Here is a 16171-nt window from a genome sequence, read left to right as displayed (position 1 = left end):
CGTGTACATGTAGAGTGCATATATAGACTGGACACGGACCATCACTTGAGAGATATTCTTGGAAACACTACTTAGATAAATAGTGGTTAAATATATATCAAGAGCAAAGGAATAGAGTGTTGCATACATGCTATTTAACTTCAATCAATGTATTGATTTGATCTGATTGATCGTTTCTCTCAAGTCCCTCTTATATTTGGATCTTTTTAGTAGCGCACACGCACCAACTTCCCCCAATCTCTTACAAGCAAGAAAAAGCAAAAGTAGAGGTGCATGATGGAAAGTATGTAAGTGTAATGAAGACAACTGTGGTTAATATTATCTATCAATAATATCTATCAGCAGTAGACAACGTCAACACTATGAAGAAGTATAAGAAGAGAAGTGATGAATAGAAAAAAAGTAAATGAGGAAGAGACGAGATAACGATATTGCCACAAGCAAGATCATAAGATAGAATAAAAATAATAAAAATAAAAGTCAAAGTAAACACCTAATTAACATACAAGCGATAAAAAACAAAATTTCAAAGAAATCAATATAACAGTATATGCATTTGGAGAGAAGCAAAAGACGAAAATGAATATCGAAGAAGAGAAGTTAAAAAAAGCCCATTTCCGTTTCCTTCCCATATATAATATACCATTTCCCAGCTCTGCGGAAGAAAAAAGAAAAGAGAAGGGGAGTAAGAATATAATAACAAAAGAATAAGAAGAAGAAGGAAAAAAAAAACAGAGAAAGAAAGAAGAGGGGAAAGGAAAAAAAGAGAAAGCAGAGATATCCTCGAATTTTCCCCTTTCCTTTGCCTTTCCAGTTTCCATCCTTCCCTTAGATTTTTAACTCCGTATTGTGTGTTAAAAATAAAGAAAATAAAACAAACAAGAAAGAAAAAGTATAGTGAAAAGAAGATATAATATATATCCCATACAAATATTCCTCCCATTGATGATTCCTTCTCATCTCAAAAATATATCCATTTTTCCCTTTTTTAATATCCCTTTTTTGCCCATTTCCGTCCTGTAATGTTTCCCTTCATGTAGAATAATAGGAAAATGAAAGAAAAATATTTACCAATAATAATAACAGAAGAATTGGGTACAAAAAACTTTCAGTAGGTGGCGAGGTGCGGTGGGTGGATTGGTGTCCGTATATATGAATAAAGGCGGCTGTGGTGTTTGGATATACATACGCATATCCCTGTTCCGTCGATTTATCGATTTTGCGATAAATAACGTGATTGTGTATTGACTTTCGCGAGTCCGAGGAAACGGTTTAAATCAAATTTAGAATCCACGGGTCCGCCGGTGGGAACGAGGAAGTTAATAAAAAGCCCTTTATCTGGTTTCCCGTTCCTGGTTCCTGGTTCCTGGGTTTTTGATAGGTTTAAAATCCTAACCCTCTACCTCCTCCGCGTCTCGGGCGGAGGATATTGTAGTAACGGCAGGCGTGCCGCGCCCACTGGCAGATACGCCTGCTCGGGGCTGTTTGCTGCGCTCCAGCCACTTGCGCTTTCCAACGCGGGTTTCGAAATGCGGCGCGACGGAGGTGAGTTCCTGGGTTGCGGTAATCATCGTGCTGCGCATTTTGTTGCGGTACGCGTCCACTATAACAGGGGAAGAGACAAAGATTAGCCAACGACGTTCGTGCAGCAACTCGTAAGGAAGATGGAAAACAGGGGTGGAAAATGTGAAGTGAAGATAGCCAAGGAAATAATAAAAAATAAATAAAAAATAAATAAAAAATAAATAAATAAAAAATAAAGAGAAAATAAAAAAAATAAAATCATACAAGCTCTCTGCAGAAAGAGAGTCCTGCCGGAGAAGACTCTGCTCTGTCCCCAGCTCATGCGATATCCCAAATCGTTCAACATAACCTCCTTATTGCGCTTGCCCCTCGCTATCTTGGGGACTGCCAGATTCGCCTCTCCGTCGAGTGTCGGCACGGGAACCAAAGTTCGCCCAACCGTCGCTTCCGCATTGTCGCCGTTATCTTCATGATTACCGCCGGCATCGTCATCAACGAACCTGTCACCACGGTTGCCGCGCCCAAACGGGCTCTGCACGGGGAAATACGTTCGCGGGAATACCGAGTTCGACTTGCGATAGGAGTCCGGGATTTCCTTCATATCCACCTGATCGAGCATGACTTTCACTCGAACTCTGCAATTGCGCTGCGGATCCTCGACGAGGATAAATTTCCTCCGGCGTCCTTCGGGAAGGTCGCCGAAAAGAGCGGTGTTATCGGGGCTATGGTCATCACTTTCAGAGCGAGAGTGGGAGGTGGCGACGGTGGAATGGCGACCTAAATGGTCTAGGCCTGTATCACGCAAAGGAGGGGGCATGGAAGGCCCAGTTTGGGAGTGGGAGGAGGCCGGATTCGGGTAACTTGGGTAGCCGTGGAACATATGGCCAGGGCGAATGTCTGCTGGGGACGGGCCAGGTTGGGCGTAGGTGTTTGGCGGCGCAGATGGACGATGAGTACCGTTCGAGTATTCAGGGTTGCCTATACATGGATAATATCAAATGAATGGCGTGATATTAGCCTACGCTGTCTGACATCATCTGGCAAAGTTTACCATAACGACAATGAGGATAAGCGAGACATAAAAGCAGACCGTGCTAGGAATGAAAGGTGTTACCCTCCCCGTTTTGACGAATAAGTGTGATAAGTGAAACCAAAAAAGAAAGAAAAGAAAGAAAATGGAAGATCAGGATAACATAGATACACATCGAACGTTTCATCCTTCCAAATGCTTCCCAACATCTACATGAAGGTCATCAAAATTGTCCATCCGCCATAACAACAAGGCAAAAAGCGGAATATATAGATGGTTGAATCCAATAAAAAAGAAAAAAAAGACAAGGAAATAGCTTTCCCCAAAAAGAGAAAAAAATCACATCTGGTGAAACATACCGCTAACGTCCTCTCCACTCTGTGTTGTGCCCGATTCAGCAGGGTGTGCATGATGATGATGAAGCTGTGGACCTCCCATACTCAAACTTCCCGTGGTGGCTAGAGCAGTACTACCGGGAACTCCTGCAGGAGGGGGACCTGTCAACTGATTGGCATGTTGTGCAGCAACAGCTTTTCTGTTGTTTATCTTTGCCATCCTTCTTACTCTTCGACTGCGCAGCCGCGGGTCTTGATTGCTATTCCGCCAACTATCAACTGCTCTTTGGATAAGTCCACGTTTGCCGCGTAAACAGGAGTTAAGTTCGGCCAATGCCCACCCAACAGCGTTGCATTCGGTCTCGTAGACCAGACGATTCCCTCTGTACTGCTCCTTTGAGCAACATGCTCGTGGATACACGCAGTTTTCGGTCTTGAACTCTTGGCTCAAGTTTTCAATGTTGATATTTTCTACATCGCATCGAATCGTGTACTCCATTTTCACGCGATCCCGCGAATATTCAAAGGCAATCCACTGAACTCCGTTCCCGTCTTGTCTAACAACAAGTGGAGTCGTCGCGGGAATCGGACCGGGAGCAGCACTAGTGTTGCTTCCGCTCGTTCCTGAATGAACAGTACCGCCTGAAACCGGTGGCTGCTGGTGCGATTGGTTTAATGGCGTTCGTTGCGACGAAGGGGGATGTTGAGGAGTTGGGTCAAACTTCATTCGTGGACTGCTCGTAACTCCGCCGGGGTGTTGTTGAGTTTGCTGGTGTTGGTGTTGCAGTTGGCCCGGGGTGCCTTGGTGGCCCACAAGGAGAGGTTGGGATGTGAGATGGGCATGTTGTTGGCTAGGATGAGGCGCATACGGAGTTGTGTGGACAGGGTTCATGGGTGGAAACTGCGGGTAGCCATACATTCCCGAGGCCATTTGAGGCGGCTGCCCGTAGAGGCTTCGTCCATGGGGATCGTGGCCTTGAGGTGATGCGACGGAAGCTGGCGAATTTGACTGAGGTGTGTGGTAGATAGGGGGGTAAGGGCGTTGCATCTGTGCGGTTGCCGCCATAAGATCTGGGGCTTCTGTTGAAAGTTAGCACGCTGATGGCATGTGTTTTTGGTTTGCTACAAAAATTCCACTCTCAACGCCAAAACTACTAAGTTTTTCATCCACCAAAATAACAAAAATGCCGAGGGAAACTGTGCAGGACGAATTTATACTTCGACATCCTCGTGTTTCCTCTTCATCCCTCCTCTCCACCCAGAAATTACCAAGGAATTTAGTTAATCCATACCGCTTGAAGGATAATGTCCTGAACTACTTGTTGCAGTAAAAGTCCCGGGGTGAGAAGAATAATAAGGTTCCTGAGCAGGAGCCCCGTATGGCGATTGGCGTTGTAGGTGGATACCGTTTCCTATGACATGCGGCGAAGGGTACGGAGGCTGTGGAATAGAGGTCTCGGACTGATGTGGAGACTTTGGAGGCTGTTTTTGGTGCTGGAGAATGCCTGCAGATCTAGGATGCTGGAGTTGAAGAGGCTGGTGGGTAGCGTGTGAATGTTGAGGTTGTCGCTGTTATGTCAAGGGTTTTCAGTCAGCTATCGCCGCTCTTCTTGAGAAATGGTTTCTGCATCCACACAAGAACCGGACAAAATGATAGGGCCAGTCTTCACAACACAGTTGGGTGGGAATGGCCACCTATTTCTCAGGTTTAAACGTATATATGTGCGGAAAGTGTGGGAAAAGAAAAAATATCAACAAAAAAGAGTATCCAAATGAATGATATGCGATTTGACACGAGGAAGAGACCTAAGCAAAGCGTCACTGCAGGGGGAGCGCCCGCCGCGAGCTGACCAGTGCTTGTTCCCGATCTTCAAGGGATGAAAAGGAACGAGAGGCCAAGGGCAGTTACCAACCCTGAAGGGCCAGACGACTCGGTAGATCAACCCCGTCCACTACCCTTGCTTGGTGTGGCACCGATGACTGTTGGGAGAATATGCCGTAATTTTGACAGATCCAACAGGCAAGGCAAGGGTTGAGCACATAAGATGGGGAACTGTGGAGAGGAAGTGCCCGATCTGACCAGGGGGAGTCATGTTTTCACACACAAAGCACAAGAAATATGCCAGACCAACAGTTGAGGATAATGAGGATGAAGAGCAGATATTCCGTCAGGGAAAAAGAATACGGTGATCAAAACAGGTACTGGTCTAGCCGCCATGTGATCCAGGCTGCGACAGAGTGCGTGTATGTAATGGAGGCTAGGCAGTGGCAATAGGCGGCGGGGATGTTGAGAGGCCAGCGTGCCCTGTGGTTGGCGGGTGGGTGAAACCCGGATTCTTTTCGACTGCTGCCGCTAACCAGTGTGCTAAGGACAGGCATTATGCTGCTAAGAACGAGGACCTGCCTTGCACGTGTGGACTAGGCCTTTGCGAAGAGGAGAAAAGAAGGACGGAAAAAGAAAAGAAAGCGGGTGAGAGACGTAAGCATCGCAGGAGGGATGGTCTGCCTAGCTGCATATTCCCTCCACGCCCAGAAGGTACCAGCCCACAACCCATGCAGAGTAATGGCAAAGCTGGATCAAAAAAGGTGTCTGGAGCGCGGCATATTATGTACACTCAGCCAACCCTCGATAGATTGACGTGAAGAGCCACAAGAGGAAATAGCAATTCGCGAAATAACGTAGCCATAAGGCCAATGAGCACAGAAGAGATACCATAGAGCTGAGTGTATGAGCGCTCAATATGGTCTGCTCACGTGCCCCAGCCTCGAGGCGTTGAGTCGCGAACATAGCAAGGATGAAATCCTCGTCTTTCTGTCGACGTGACGGACAGAGGAGAGTCCAGGCAGACCGGATATAATGTAAATAGGGAAAGTAGACAATGACCCACCAGACCTCAGGAGCATGTCTGTAACGGCTTTAAAAGCGAGAGGGCGTTTTCCTTGAGGAACAAGAGCAAAAATGGCGATAGGTGGCGATCAAACAAGGTACGAGGCAGCAGTACAAGCAAGAATCGGAACACAGTTATAGGGAACTAACAAAGAGGATCGATCTCCAGATGAGATAGGGAGAGAAAAGGGCCAGGAAACCGCAGGTATGCATGAACAAAAGCAAAAGCAAGGAAGTAAAATGGAAGAAGCAGTACGGAGTAGAGAAGACAGAAGATAGTAAAGGGAAAAAAAAAAAAAAAAAAAAAAAAAAAAAAAAAAAAAACCAATACTGGGTGTCACAATACAAGCTGCAAGTTGCTTTTGGCTTGCTCAGATCGTTTCACCCGTTTTCTTCTTTTTCTTTTTCTTCTTCGTCTCTCTCCTTTCTGCTCTTTCTATTCTTCTTCCTTTCTGCTTTTTCTCCTATCTTGGTAACGCAGATATTTGCTTTTTTTCACGTGGCAATTTTTATACTAAACAGGAAAAAAATAAAAATAAAAATAAAAATAAAACAGAAGCAGCAGAAGAAACAGAAATGTTTCAGACTCACCGAATCATCAATCTGCGACGGCGCTGGTAGCTGCGGATCTTCCTTATGGTACTTGGATGCAGGCGGGCCCAAGTTGGCCTGTTGAACCATGGCTGCCATGGCTTGCTGGGACCTTTATGTCGGGGCGGGCGTGGTCACAGAAGCAATAGTCGGGGCAAAGTAAAAATGCAGTAGTGTCGTAGCAACTGGTGCTGGTGAGTGGTGTTGTTGTGAGGGATGGAGGGGGGAAGGGGAGGAAGTTGTAGAGTACCCCTCGCCAGCGCGGTTCTATAGTCAGATTTGACAGATGTGTAGTTCCAACGGCAGATGGAGTAGTGAAGAACCTGACAGGATCAAAGCTTTTTTTTTTTTCTTTTTTTCTTTTTCCTTTTTTGCTTTTTGAGAGGGGGAAAGGAATGGGTGGGTAAGTTTTGTTGGATGTGATTTGAAGAAACTCAGGAGCTAGGTCAAGGGAATGGAATGGCCGTTGGAGGAGGAGAAGGGGTGATTTAGGTAGCGGGACGGACGAGGATCAGGGCTTGGGGGATCAGTTTAAAGCTTCTTTAGGGGGACTCAACGGCCAAGAGGCTGGAACACTACAGAGCGCGTGTGGATGGACAGGGAACAAAAGGAGCAACAGCAATGGCACAGGCGACCATTGGAGGCGACTTAAGGGGAACGGTTAGTCTGACAGACATAAAGATAGTTTGGGACTGACTGGGAAGGGAGAAGGGAAGGGGGCGCGAGTGCTAGTTAGCGCCTGTTAACAAGCCAGACGGGGGGGATGATAAGGGGGATGATGGGGGGGACCCCGGGGGGGGGGGGGGGGAGGAAGGGGGCGCGCGCAAAAAAAAAGAAAAACAAGTAAAGGGTGCGGTGCGGTGAAACGAGCGAGGGTACGGTACAGGAAGCAGGCCAGAGCAGAATTATAATAATGAAGGGGAGAAGAAGGAAATAGTGGAGGGAAGGAGGGTCAGGGAAACGATTCTTATTACTATTTAGTCTTGCTGCTTGTTGGCTGACTCTGTTTAGGGAGCGGAAGCAGAGACAGAGAGGAGGAAACTCTCGGGGGGAAGAGAGGGAATAATATGATGACGGATGCTGGAAAGAAACTTGGAAGGAGAACAATTGGGCTCATTAGTAGCAGACGAGCGCGCAGAAAAGAGCGTTGCATCAGCACCCGTTGCTAATTAGCTAGTGGTAGGTTAGTTAACAGAAGATCGAGGTGGCATTAATAATAACACCCACTACCACCACCAGGAGGCTTGTTTAGTTAGCGTGGGTTTGGAGGGCGCTGGAGCAAGCAGCAGCAGCACCAGAACCATCGGAAAAAGAAAAGAAAATTAAAAATAGGGTTTGAGCAGCCGCCAAAGCAAAATATAAAATAAAATAAAAAATATCGGAAAGAAATAAAAAACAAAAAAAAAAAAAAAAAAAAAAAAAAAAGAAGCGCAAAAGTCAAAAACGCAAAAAGCAAGAAAGCAAAAAAGAAAAGACGCAGATGTACGCAGCGTAACAAGTTGTTGGTGGGAAGCCTTTAGCACGCCTTAGCAGCGAATGGTGCTGCTGTTATAGGCGGGGATCAGCCTTAGTGACGAACTAAGAACGACAGACTGCGCAGCCCACTTCAGCCACTCATAACTGCCAGAATGCTACCATGCAACCATCCCGCTGCATCGAACTGACGCCAGTCATTTTTGCCTCAGCAGAGAAAGACTCGGCGGCGTCTGTCACTTGCTGCGCGCGTTCCGTTTTTTAACAACATGTGCGCAAGAGGAAGCACGCGGAATTTGTCCCCCCCTATGCATAGCATAGCATAGCTGTAGGCTCTAGCGCGTTTAGTTATATAGCGTTGATTGCAGTTTTTTTTTTCGCATCTCTCGTCCAAGCCCCAACCGCTGAGAATGCCAGACCCTGAAAACGGCAGGCGATTCGCGCGGCATGTCAACAGGCCGAAAATAATTCTTTTTTTTTTTCTTTTTTGTTTCTTGACGGGACGCATCCTTATCCAGGAACGGGAGGTAGACGGGCGCTACTGCTCCCCATGTTTCCTCTTCTGATCGCGCTCATTCTGCGTGTCTCTGGCTTCTACAGCACGAGAGGTTGAACATGCTGAAGTGGTGTGATGTTCAGAGTTCCATCAGAGAAAGTCTCTGCATTCCAAGTCTCCCCCCATCGCTTGGAGAAATCGTCGCGAAGGAAAGATCTTCGAGGAGGTCATTCAGGCAGATTCCGGACCCAAGGGTGGACACGCGCTACTCGTCTTACGCACAGTACTATGCGAACCAGACTAAAAGAAAAAAAAATTTAAAAAAAAAAAGAAAAAGAGAGAGAGGTATCTGATTTCAGATTGCAGGGGTTGGTTGTGCTTACGCTCCATCACTATTATTATTGCAATTTGCTATCAACCCTCCGTACTTCGCTACGCCCGAGCACTCGACACGATTGCTGTTTTAATTTTCTATCAACCATTGCCCTTGCACTTTGCTCATACTCATTGAATGGTGCCAGCGACTGCCGAGGAGATGCTCGTGGGCGGAGACAAGAGGGGGAAAATGGAGGAGAAAGAGCTGCGATGCGGCTTCAACCATTCATCGCCGATGGAGACTGGGTTAAACTAGTGTATGGTATGGAGACGGTGGAGAAGAGCGGAGACACACAGTCGCATTTTGTCCAGAGGGCTGCTTCCAGTGTTAAATTGCGAGCTAAAGATAAGATAATCTAGATCTGGATCGGTTCAGCGACTTTTATTACTGTTCCTTTGCAGCGGTGATATCGCGCAGTGATAAGAGCGAGCGACACATTTGGCTGTGACAGAATAATACGCCGTGGATATGGGACTGGCGTTCTTGTCCAATTTTTTCTCTTGCTAAAACATTTGATGGATTTGCGAAAAATCCCGAGTTAAACGGGGCCCGCGGTGCAAGGGAAGCAAAGCGCGTTGCTGAGGAATGAGGGGAGAGAGATATAGATCCGTGCTAACGACGATCTTTGCTCGATTTTGGCTTTTGTCCTATTTTTTTTTCCCGTATGCCATAGTTCATATCTCTAATCTCGAGGTATCTGGCTTCTAGCATATTCCTGGAAGTTATCCCCAAGAACCACAAACCTGGATCACATTAACTCATGCGTTGACTTCGGCCCGCTATGAACCCTTTCTTGACAAGGCATGGAACAGCATTCCGCCTTTCGTATCCCTGGATGAATGTGTGAACTTTAATCGAACTACTTCGGATTATTAGCCACATCCGGGCAGGGAGGACAACCAAATATTCAATATGTAGCGTACATGGGACGGACAGATTCAAACCTGCTCTGAGTGTGTGATTATTGTGTTTTCAGCTGCCGCTGTTGCTTTTAGAGCATCTCAATAAAGCATACATCCTCCGTCTTCGTTGCTACGCAGCGTACTATGTACTTGTGCAAACATGCAATAATAACTACTGCGTATAGTTGGAGTCGAAGAAACAAACGCGCTTGGCAAAATGCAAAGGAAAAGCCAAGGAAAAAGAAAAGCAAAGAAAAAAGCCGTTCAGCACTCGCATCATCCCATCCATCCCATCCCCAAGGACCCCCAACCCCCTTCCATCCAACCATTCGACACACCCTGTGCAGCGGCATGGGAGGCCCGCAAGCAAGCAGGAAAGTTTCCTTTCGGTGCGGCTAGTTACAGGGGATCTCCTGCTAGGCTGCTTCTTCTTCCCCAGCACGTACCCGTCAATATCCACAGTACCACGGAATTAACCCGAATTCCAAGTCCCATTCAGATTTCCCATTGCAGTTTAAAATAACTAGTTGACTAGACGATGCAAAGAATTTCGAAAAGAAGCAGAGAAGAGAGAAAGGAAACGGCTTTCCAAAAAGCCCCGTCATTCATTCACTTTCAACATATGAAACAAGATTGCCCGCCCATTATCGTTTTTCGAGTCATGACATCGCACCAGAGGTTCGACTGTACCCGCTCCCCGTAACTACTCGTACGGAGCATGTGCTCAGAAGAGCGACTCCGTCTTGGCTGCAATTCTGATACGTGATGGGTGCCGCCGCCACAACATCCGAACAAAAAAAAATAAAAATAAAAATAAAAATAAAAATAAAAATAAAACAAAATGGAGGTTGTTCAAACACAGTCCACGGTGACCACATGCATTTCCAAAACAAAACAGAGGGTTTATCTTAACGTTGGTTTACTGGGCAGGTCGCAGCCGAAGAGTCACAAAAAGCTAATAAAAGCTCAAAAATAGCTGAGCTGCCTGCTAAGGATGGATGCTGGCTGTCAATCTAACGTCATCATATCTCAGAATATCTTTAAGAAGACAAAAAAGCCCGCTATAAAACAACTTCCAGGTGGCCAAGGACTGGTTTAAACTTGAGCCTATGCAAGTTGCGCCCCCGGTGATACTTCCCGCTTTTATGCCGCCCGTCATCCAGTATCATCATGATTCTTGCCGTCAATCTCCACGGTAAAACGAGGAACAAAGGACCTGGATTCTTGAACTCTCGGTGTTTATCAAATCGTCAACATCGGTCGCCGTCCCCCGGCCCAAGACTCGCTACTGGCAAAGTAAGTATGTTTGACATCCATGGCCGATCATGCGATGCGAACCGTCTCGTCTTAGCCGCGGATGTACTTCCTTAGTCAACCTAGCCTCAGCTTTTTCAGCCAGGACGGGGGGTGCATCCACAGTGATGGCCAATTACAGGACATATGTCCAGTTCTCTCTGGAAGTCCATCCAAGCCGGGAAGCTCAGCCCTCGTTTATCGGAGAAATAAAACAATGGCGTGATTGCAACTTTGAGCGACAATACGGAGTAATGAGAACGGTTTGATTTTATAATAATTTTGTTCCTTTTCGTCGAGATACGGGGGGGGCCTGATAAGGTTGGCACCCTCACCAGCGTGCGCAAGTTTTCGCTGTCCTTAGTACGGAGTAGAAGAAACATTCTTGGGGCGTGGCATATCACAACCTCAATCCCTACCCCCCTTCCCGCCCAACGAAGCGGGATCACCATATACCCACGCACCACACTTCCGTTCCCAAAAATAGCGACGACTTTTGTCCTCGCCCTCCCTAGTTAGCGTCAGTAAGGAAAAAGAAAATCCGAACTGCAAAAAACGGGCCCCATATGCAACACCGACCAATCTATGCCTAATCCGGGACCTTTCCAAGCCTTCGATGTGCCCCCACGGTGCTACCGCTGACAAGTTACACCGCGAATCTGAGGACTCCTGCCTCACGAAGACCCTCAGGTAGCAGTGCGTGGCGCTCCCGACCCCCCCAAAGTAATCCGAAACGCCTTTTGTTCAGCCAGTTCAAGCCTTGGGTTCATACATAGTAACAATAATGGAACATACATATCAACTAAAAAACTAAACAGCAGGCCAGAATACTCCTCCCGAACTGGGTAAGATGAGAGATGGAGATCAGGAAAAAAGGGTCGCAAATGTTGCGGAGTATGTTAGAGTCTGGAACCCAGAAAAATAACTACGCCTGCTGTGGAGATGTGATTGGCGAGGCGAGCTTCTCAGGGAAGCACGCTGATATCCCATATTTCCTCGACCGCAGCCAGGCCAGGCCCTGTGTTTGATTTATCTCCGAAAATCACTCCGAAGGGAAACCCCAAACAAAACAAAGACGCGCGAACGACGCGACGCAAAAAAAGAAAACGTTAGGAAAAAAGAAAGGAAAGCGGGAGAATTACGGCGTAGTACAGATACGCCTGGACCAGGCCTTTCTTAGTCTTGGATCCAACGCGGGGGCACATCTGCCCAGTAGTGTCCAGCGAGCCCGCATGGCATGGATGCGAAAGCGAGGATGGAACGGAGACAAAAATTCCCTACATTCCATACTCAAACACCGGTTAAGTGTCCGTATCCATTATGATTTGTTTGCCCATAATAATCATCATCATAAGAGATAGAAATAAGAAATAAGGCGTAGGCGAAACAATGGATCTCTCATCCGATCTGAACTTCCTGTACCCGCCCAAAAGGCCTACGCACTACAGGTAACGATGGGAAAAAGATAAATAAATAAATAAAAAGGGGGGGGAAAAGAATCAGGGCAAACCCGAACTTCAAACAAGAACCATATCCACCATCGCATTATCGTTTTTGCGCGCTGGTCGATAGACGGAGGCGGGCGTACTGCGTGCGGGCATTTTGTCATGGGGCGGGATGGCTTTACACAGGTAGTGAAAATAATTGTAGGGAATTGATTCCACCTTTCCCCCCCCATCCAACCCAACGGCCCACCGTCCGGTTTTGTATGTACGCAGCGAATGTACGGCGGGCGCGGGGCCTCCAGCGTCTAGCTACTCTACTAGCCCTACTTTCTCTGTCAAGGCAAGCATTCGTTCTAAGCATATCTTTAAGCAATTTTTACCTATGACAGGGATCGTGGTGGGTGCCGGGGGGGCAGAGGAGTAGGTAGTGGGAATTGAAGACAACACGAACGAAAGAGGATCTTTTTGATATTCAGAAGGTTGTTTACATTTTCGTGAATAATAATTAAGTTGGTTTGCTAAATAGCAATTGAGAGACATGGGCTAGAAGGATAAGAAGTTATACACGGCGGCTCTATTCCGTCGTGTTTTGGAGGGGAGTTGAGTTAGAAAAAAAAAAACAATCACTTTACATCACTAATCACTGAGAGGTCACATCTCAAAATCCAGACTTTTTTGGAGGGGAAGGGGGAGATGGTTCTTGAACTTGAAGCAAAATGTCATCATTACCCTAGTTCGGTACGCCCGCTTCCGAGTGGAGGTGAAAATACATATAACTTATATGTTTATTTTTAATGGCAGATGGCCGTAGGACTAACATTCGTTCTTCACAGCGCAAAACAGCATCTACATAACAACAGCCCGAACTCAAGAACAACAATGTGAAAAGTAAGGGAGATTCCCAAAAATTAGCCAAGTGGAAAGAAGCTTGAATGAACAAACAAAAAAGAAAGTTTTTTGTCAGAGCTCGTTTCCATTCGCCTATCATGACAATAATTATTTGGTGGTGGTCTCGTATCCCACTCTTCTTGCTCAGCCCACACCGGCCGGACACAAATTAAGCGCTGCTTTTACGGTACAGAGCACTATTGTGGCTGCAAGTAGGTTTTCGCGTTTTGGGAACAGTCAACAACAAGAGCACTCGTTGAATATCGTTTTTACCATGTGTTGATGAGGGAGGTGACGCTAAACAGTCGGACAGAAACAGCGCTCATTGTTGGAGCAGCGGCTTGGGAAGCTGAAACAAGAAGAAAAATAATATCCAAGCCCTGCATCATCGATTCCGGGGAAAACTGCGTATCGAGAGCTCCCAGGCCCCATATAAATCCCTGGTGCTCTCGATCACCAGGATTATGGACCAGCAGCCACCGCGTCTCTCGCGCTTCTCTTGCACAAGATCCATGCACACCCTGCAACTTCAGGTTTAGGCTCAGCAGGGAAGAGAAGCTTCTTCAGGGAATACAAGGCCAACCACACATCCGATATGCTGTTTCTCCGAGCTTCATTCACCTTTCAAAGAAGCTCATGAAGGCCCGAGAAAAAGCATTCTCTCAAAACGCCCAGAATCCACACCTTCGTCCACCACTGAAGTAAGGTGCACACGTCCGTATCGGCTAATATCTCCTTGGACGGGGATATTCCGCGTCGTGTCCTTGGCCAGCGATATACTAAATGGGCAAGGGCGCGAGAATTATCGATTTTTTTTTATTTTTTTATTTCTTTTTTCGACAGTGCCGTTAGCTCGCTGCCTTGGTTCTGTTCCCGGAAGTTAGCACGCCACAAAGCCACCATGTGAGAAGTGGGGTCTGGAGGTTGGAATTGGCGCGCTTTTTTACCCAACCATGGGGCCGATGGCGTGGACCGACCGTCATGAATCTCGGAGCCTGAAACAAGCTTAAGAGCGAAACGCAGAGCAGCTCTGTCGGAGGAAGGAATTGACGTTAGTTTGTGAATTGAAACTCAGGGTTAGTTACTATAGTTACATGTTTGTTTATATTTTTAACCGAGTACAATATGCACAGGTACTGTACAACGAATCAGCGATACTTTAGAGCGAGCGGGTATTTACATAACTCTGACGGAAACTCACAACAAAAAAAAAAAAATAAATAAATAAACAAATAAATAAATAAATAAATAAATAAATAAATAAACCAGGAAGTTCAAAGCGTTAGGTCCGTCGAATCGGTTGGTTGTGGATTTTGCGCGAAGCGCACTCCTCGCGAACACGTGCAAGCAGGATGTTGGTCAGTAAGGTATCCACTCAGTCCATCATACTCCGTATTGACTAATGAAGAGAGGAATGATAGCTTATTTACGCCGCAATGTACTCTGTACCGTACCAGGGTGGTGAATTATAAGCTTTGCAGAGTCCTTGAAACACCATTAATTACCCGCAAGGGCCCGCAACGGCTCAACAGGAAGAAATGGGCGTGTAACGTAACGCCTTGTGCGAATCCATTTCCCTCCCTTTTTGCGTTATTATAGGTGGCTGTGGAACTGATACCACCAAAGATAACAGATTCTGTTTGTAATTGTTCTATGTTGACTCGTCGGCATTTCACCAGATTCAAGGGTGTATTTCGGCCCCCACCTCCATCGACTTGTGCGACGGGCCATAGAGTCTGGCTGGGGTGCCTAAGGTTGGGGTCCCTCCTGGACGTTAGGGGCTCCATCCCCCGAAATTAGTGGGCAGAAGCTCAATAATCCTGTCTAAGCTAGGGGGGGGGGTTGAGCTCCCCGGATCGACCCTAAGAATCTGGAGAATCCCTCCCTTGGTTGGTATGTGCGCTGAGAAAGCACACGCTTGTACTCCCTTCTTCGTCCCATCCCTGTGATCCGCAACATGGAAGCATGTTCACCAAAACGGCGAAACCGGGGTCGCAATCGGTACAGTTGGAACTGTGCAAGGAAATAGGTTACTTGGTCGGCAATTTTCCATCTCAAGTCCTTGAAACCACGAGCTTTGTCGTCTGAGACTAGCCCCTTTGTTGCAGTAGGGACAAAATCCAGTGGCATATTTTAATCCGGAAAAGTCACCTCATCCGCCCCATAATCAGCATTGAAAATGAACGTCGCTGTAATGCTTACTGCCACGCCCTTCAAAATTTTCTGAGCACCAACCCAGTTTGTCCAAGAAGGCGTGAAGGAAAACGAATTGATCATCTTTGCTGACCAGTAAAATTCCCACAGCCGTTTACAAGCTTGCCCACTCTTACGTCCGAGCGGGAAATGATCTTGATTGATAGCTAGCCGGCAATTATTCTTCCCAGCGTTGCATCGCAATGAAACATGACGACCGCTGAGCTCATTTTGATGATGACTTCGAAATCGCTAGCCAACCTGTCCCCCACCAACTTTCGCGACTCTTGAGTCTTGCGTTGATTGGCTTGGCCAGAGGTATCCTTGCCAAAATCTTGTGAATAAATAGCCGGTTGATGGAGTCAGTCCCTCTCAAAGGGCGCTAGACATGGTTCTATATTAAGCGCTAAACTGGAACAGAATTCCAACCCTAGTGCTGATCAATGACAATGACAGTTTCTCATCAAGTGAGGCGCAATCCGATTCTTGTCTTTTCTTTTCTCGATTTAGCACGCGGGAAGAATAGAGGGAGAAAAAGGGAGGGGAGAGTGTTTCGAAAAACTCTAGCGTGGATGGCGGCCTCGGGTAAAAAACTTGCCGTTGAACCGAGAAGACAATCAATCAGATTGAAGAGATCGTCGAGTGGCCCATTCCTGGAATCCGTGGAATCAGTTAAGGAATGGCTCCTTTTAGTCGTTATCTGGGAAGGTAGTTCGGGAGTGTGAGGGATTTTGCAAC

General features: G+C 46.8%; 3 protein-coding genes across 3 annotated transcripts; 2 read left to right on the top strand and 1 right to left on the bottom strand.

The window, feature by feature from the left end:
- Window positions 1-311: 311 nt before the first annotated feature.
- On the bottom strand, window positions 312-6747 carry BDCG_04179 (uncharacterized protein). The gene is made up of 5 exons (XM_045419839.1): window positions 6368-6747; window positions 4182-4458; window positions 2914-3969; window positions 1789-2502; window positions 312-1603 (listed from the first exon to the last, which is right to left on the bottom strand). Exons 1-5 carry the CDS (start codon window positions 6464-6466, stop codon window positions 1392-1394), a joined length of 2358 nt encoding a protein of 785 aa, XP_045276058.1. The 5' UTR covers window positions 6467-6747; the 3' UTR covers window positions 312-1391.
- Window positions 6748-9637: 2890 nt separating this feature from the next.
- Window positions 9638-10441, top strand: BDCG_16877 (uncharacterized protein). The gene has a single exon (XM_045426063.1). The coding sequence runs from the start codon at window positions 9832-9834 to the stop codon at window positions 10135-10137; it is 306 nt and encodes a 101-aa protein (XP_045280779.1). The 5' UTR covers window positions 9638-9831; the 3' UTR covers window positions 10138-10441.
- A 2761-nt stretch (window positions 10442-13202) lies between these two features.
- On the top strand, window positions 13203-14672 carry BDCG_16876 (uncharacterized protein). Its single transcript, XM_045426062.1, has one exon. The coding sequence runs from the start codon at window positions 13523-13525 to the stop codon at window positions 13943-13945; it is 423 nt and encodes a 140-aa protein (XP_045280778.1). The 5' UTR covers window positions 13203-13522; the 3' UTR covers window positions 13946-14672.
- The last annotated feature ends 1499 nt before the right edge of the window (window positions 14673-16171 follow it).

This window comes from Blastomyces dermatitidis, assembly GCF_000003525.1.
Source record: "Blastomyces dermatitidis ER-3 genomic scaffold supercont1.4, whole genome shotgun sequence".
NCBI classification, from domain to species: Eukaryota; Fungi; Ascomycota; class Eurotiomycetes; order Onygenales; family Ajellomycetaceae; genus Blastomyces; species Blastomyces dermatitidis.
The sequence above is the reverse complement of the archived record's forward strand: the minus strand, read 5'-3'. Positions and strand labels throughout refer to the sequence as shown.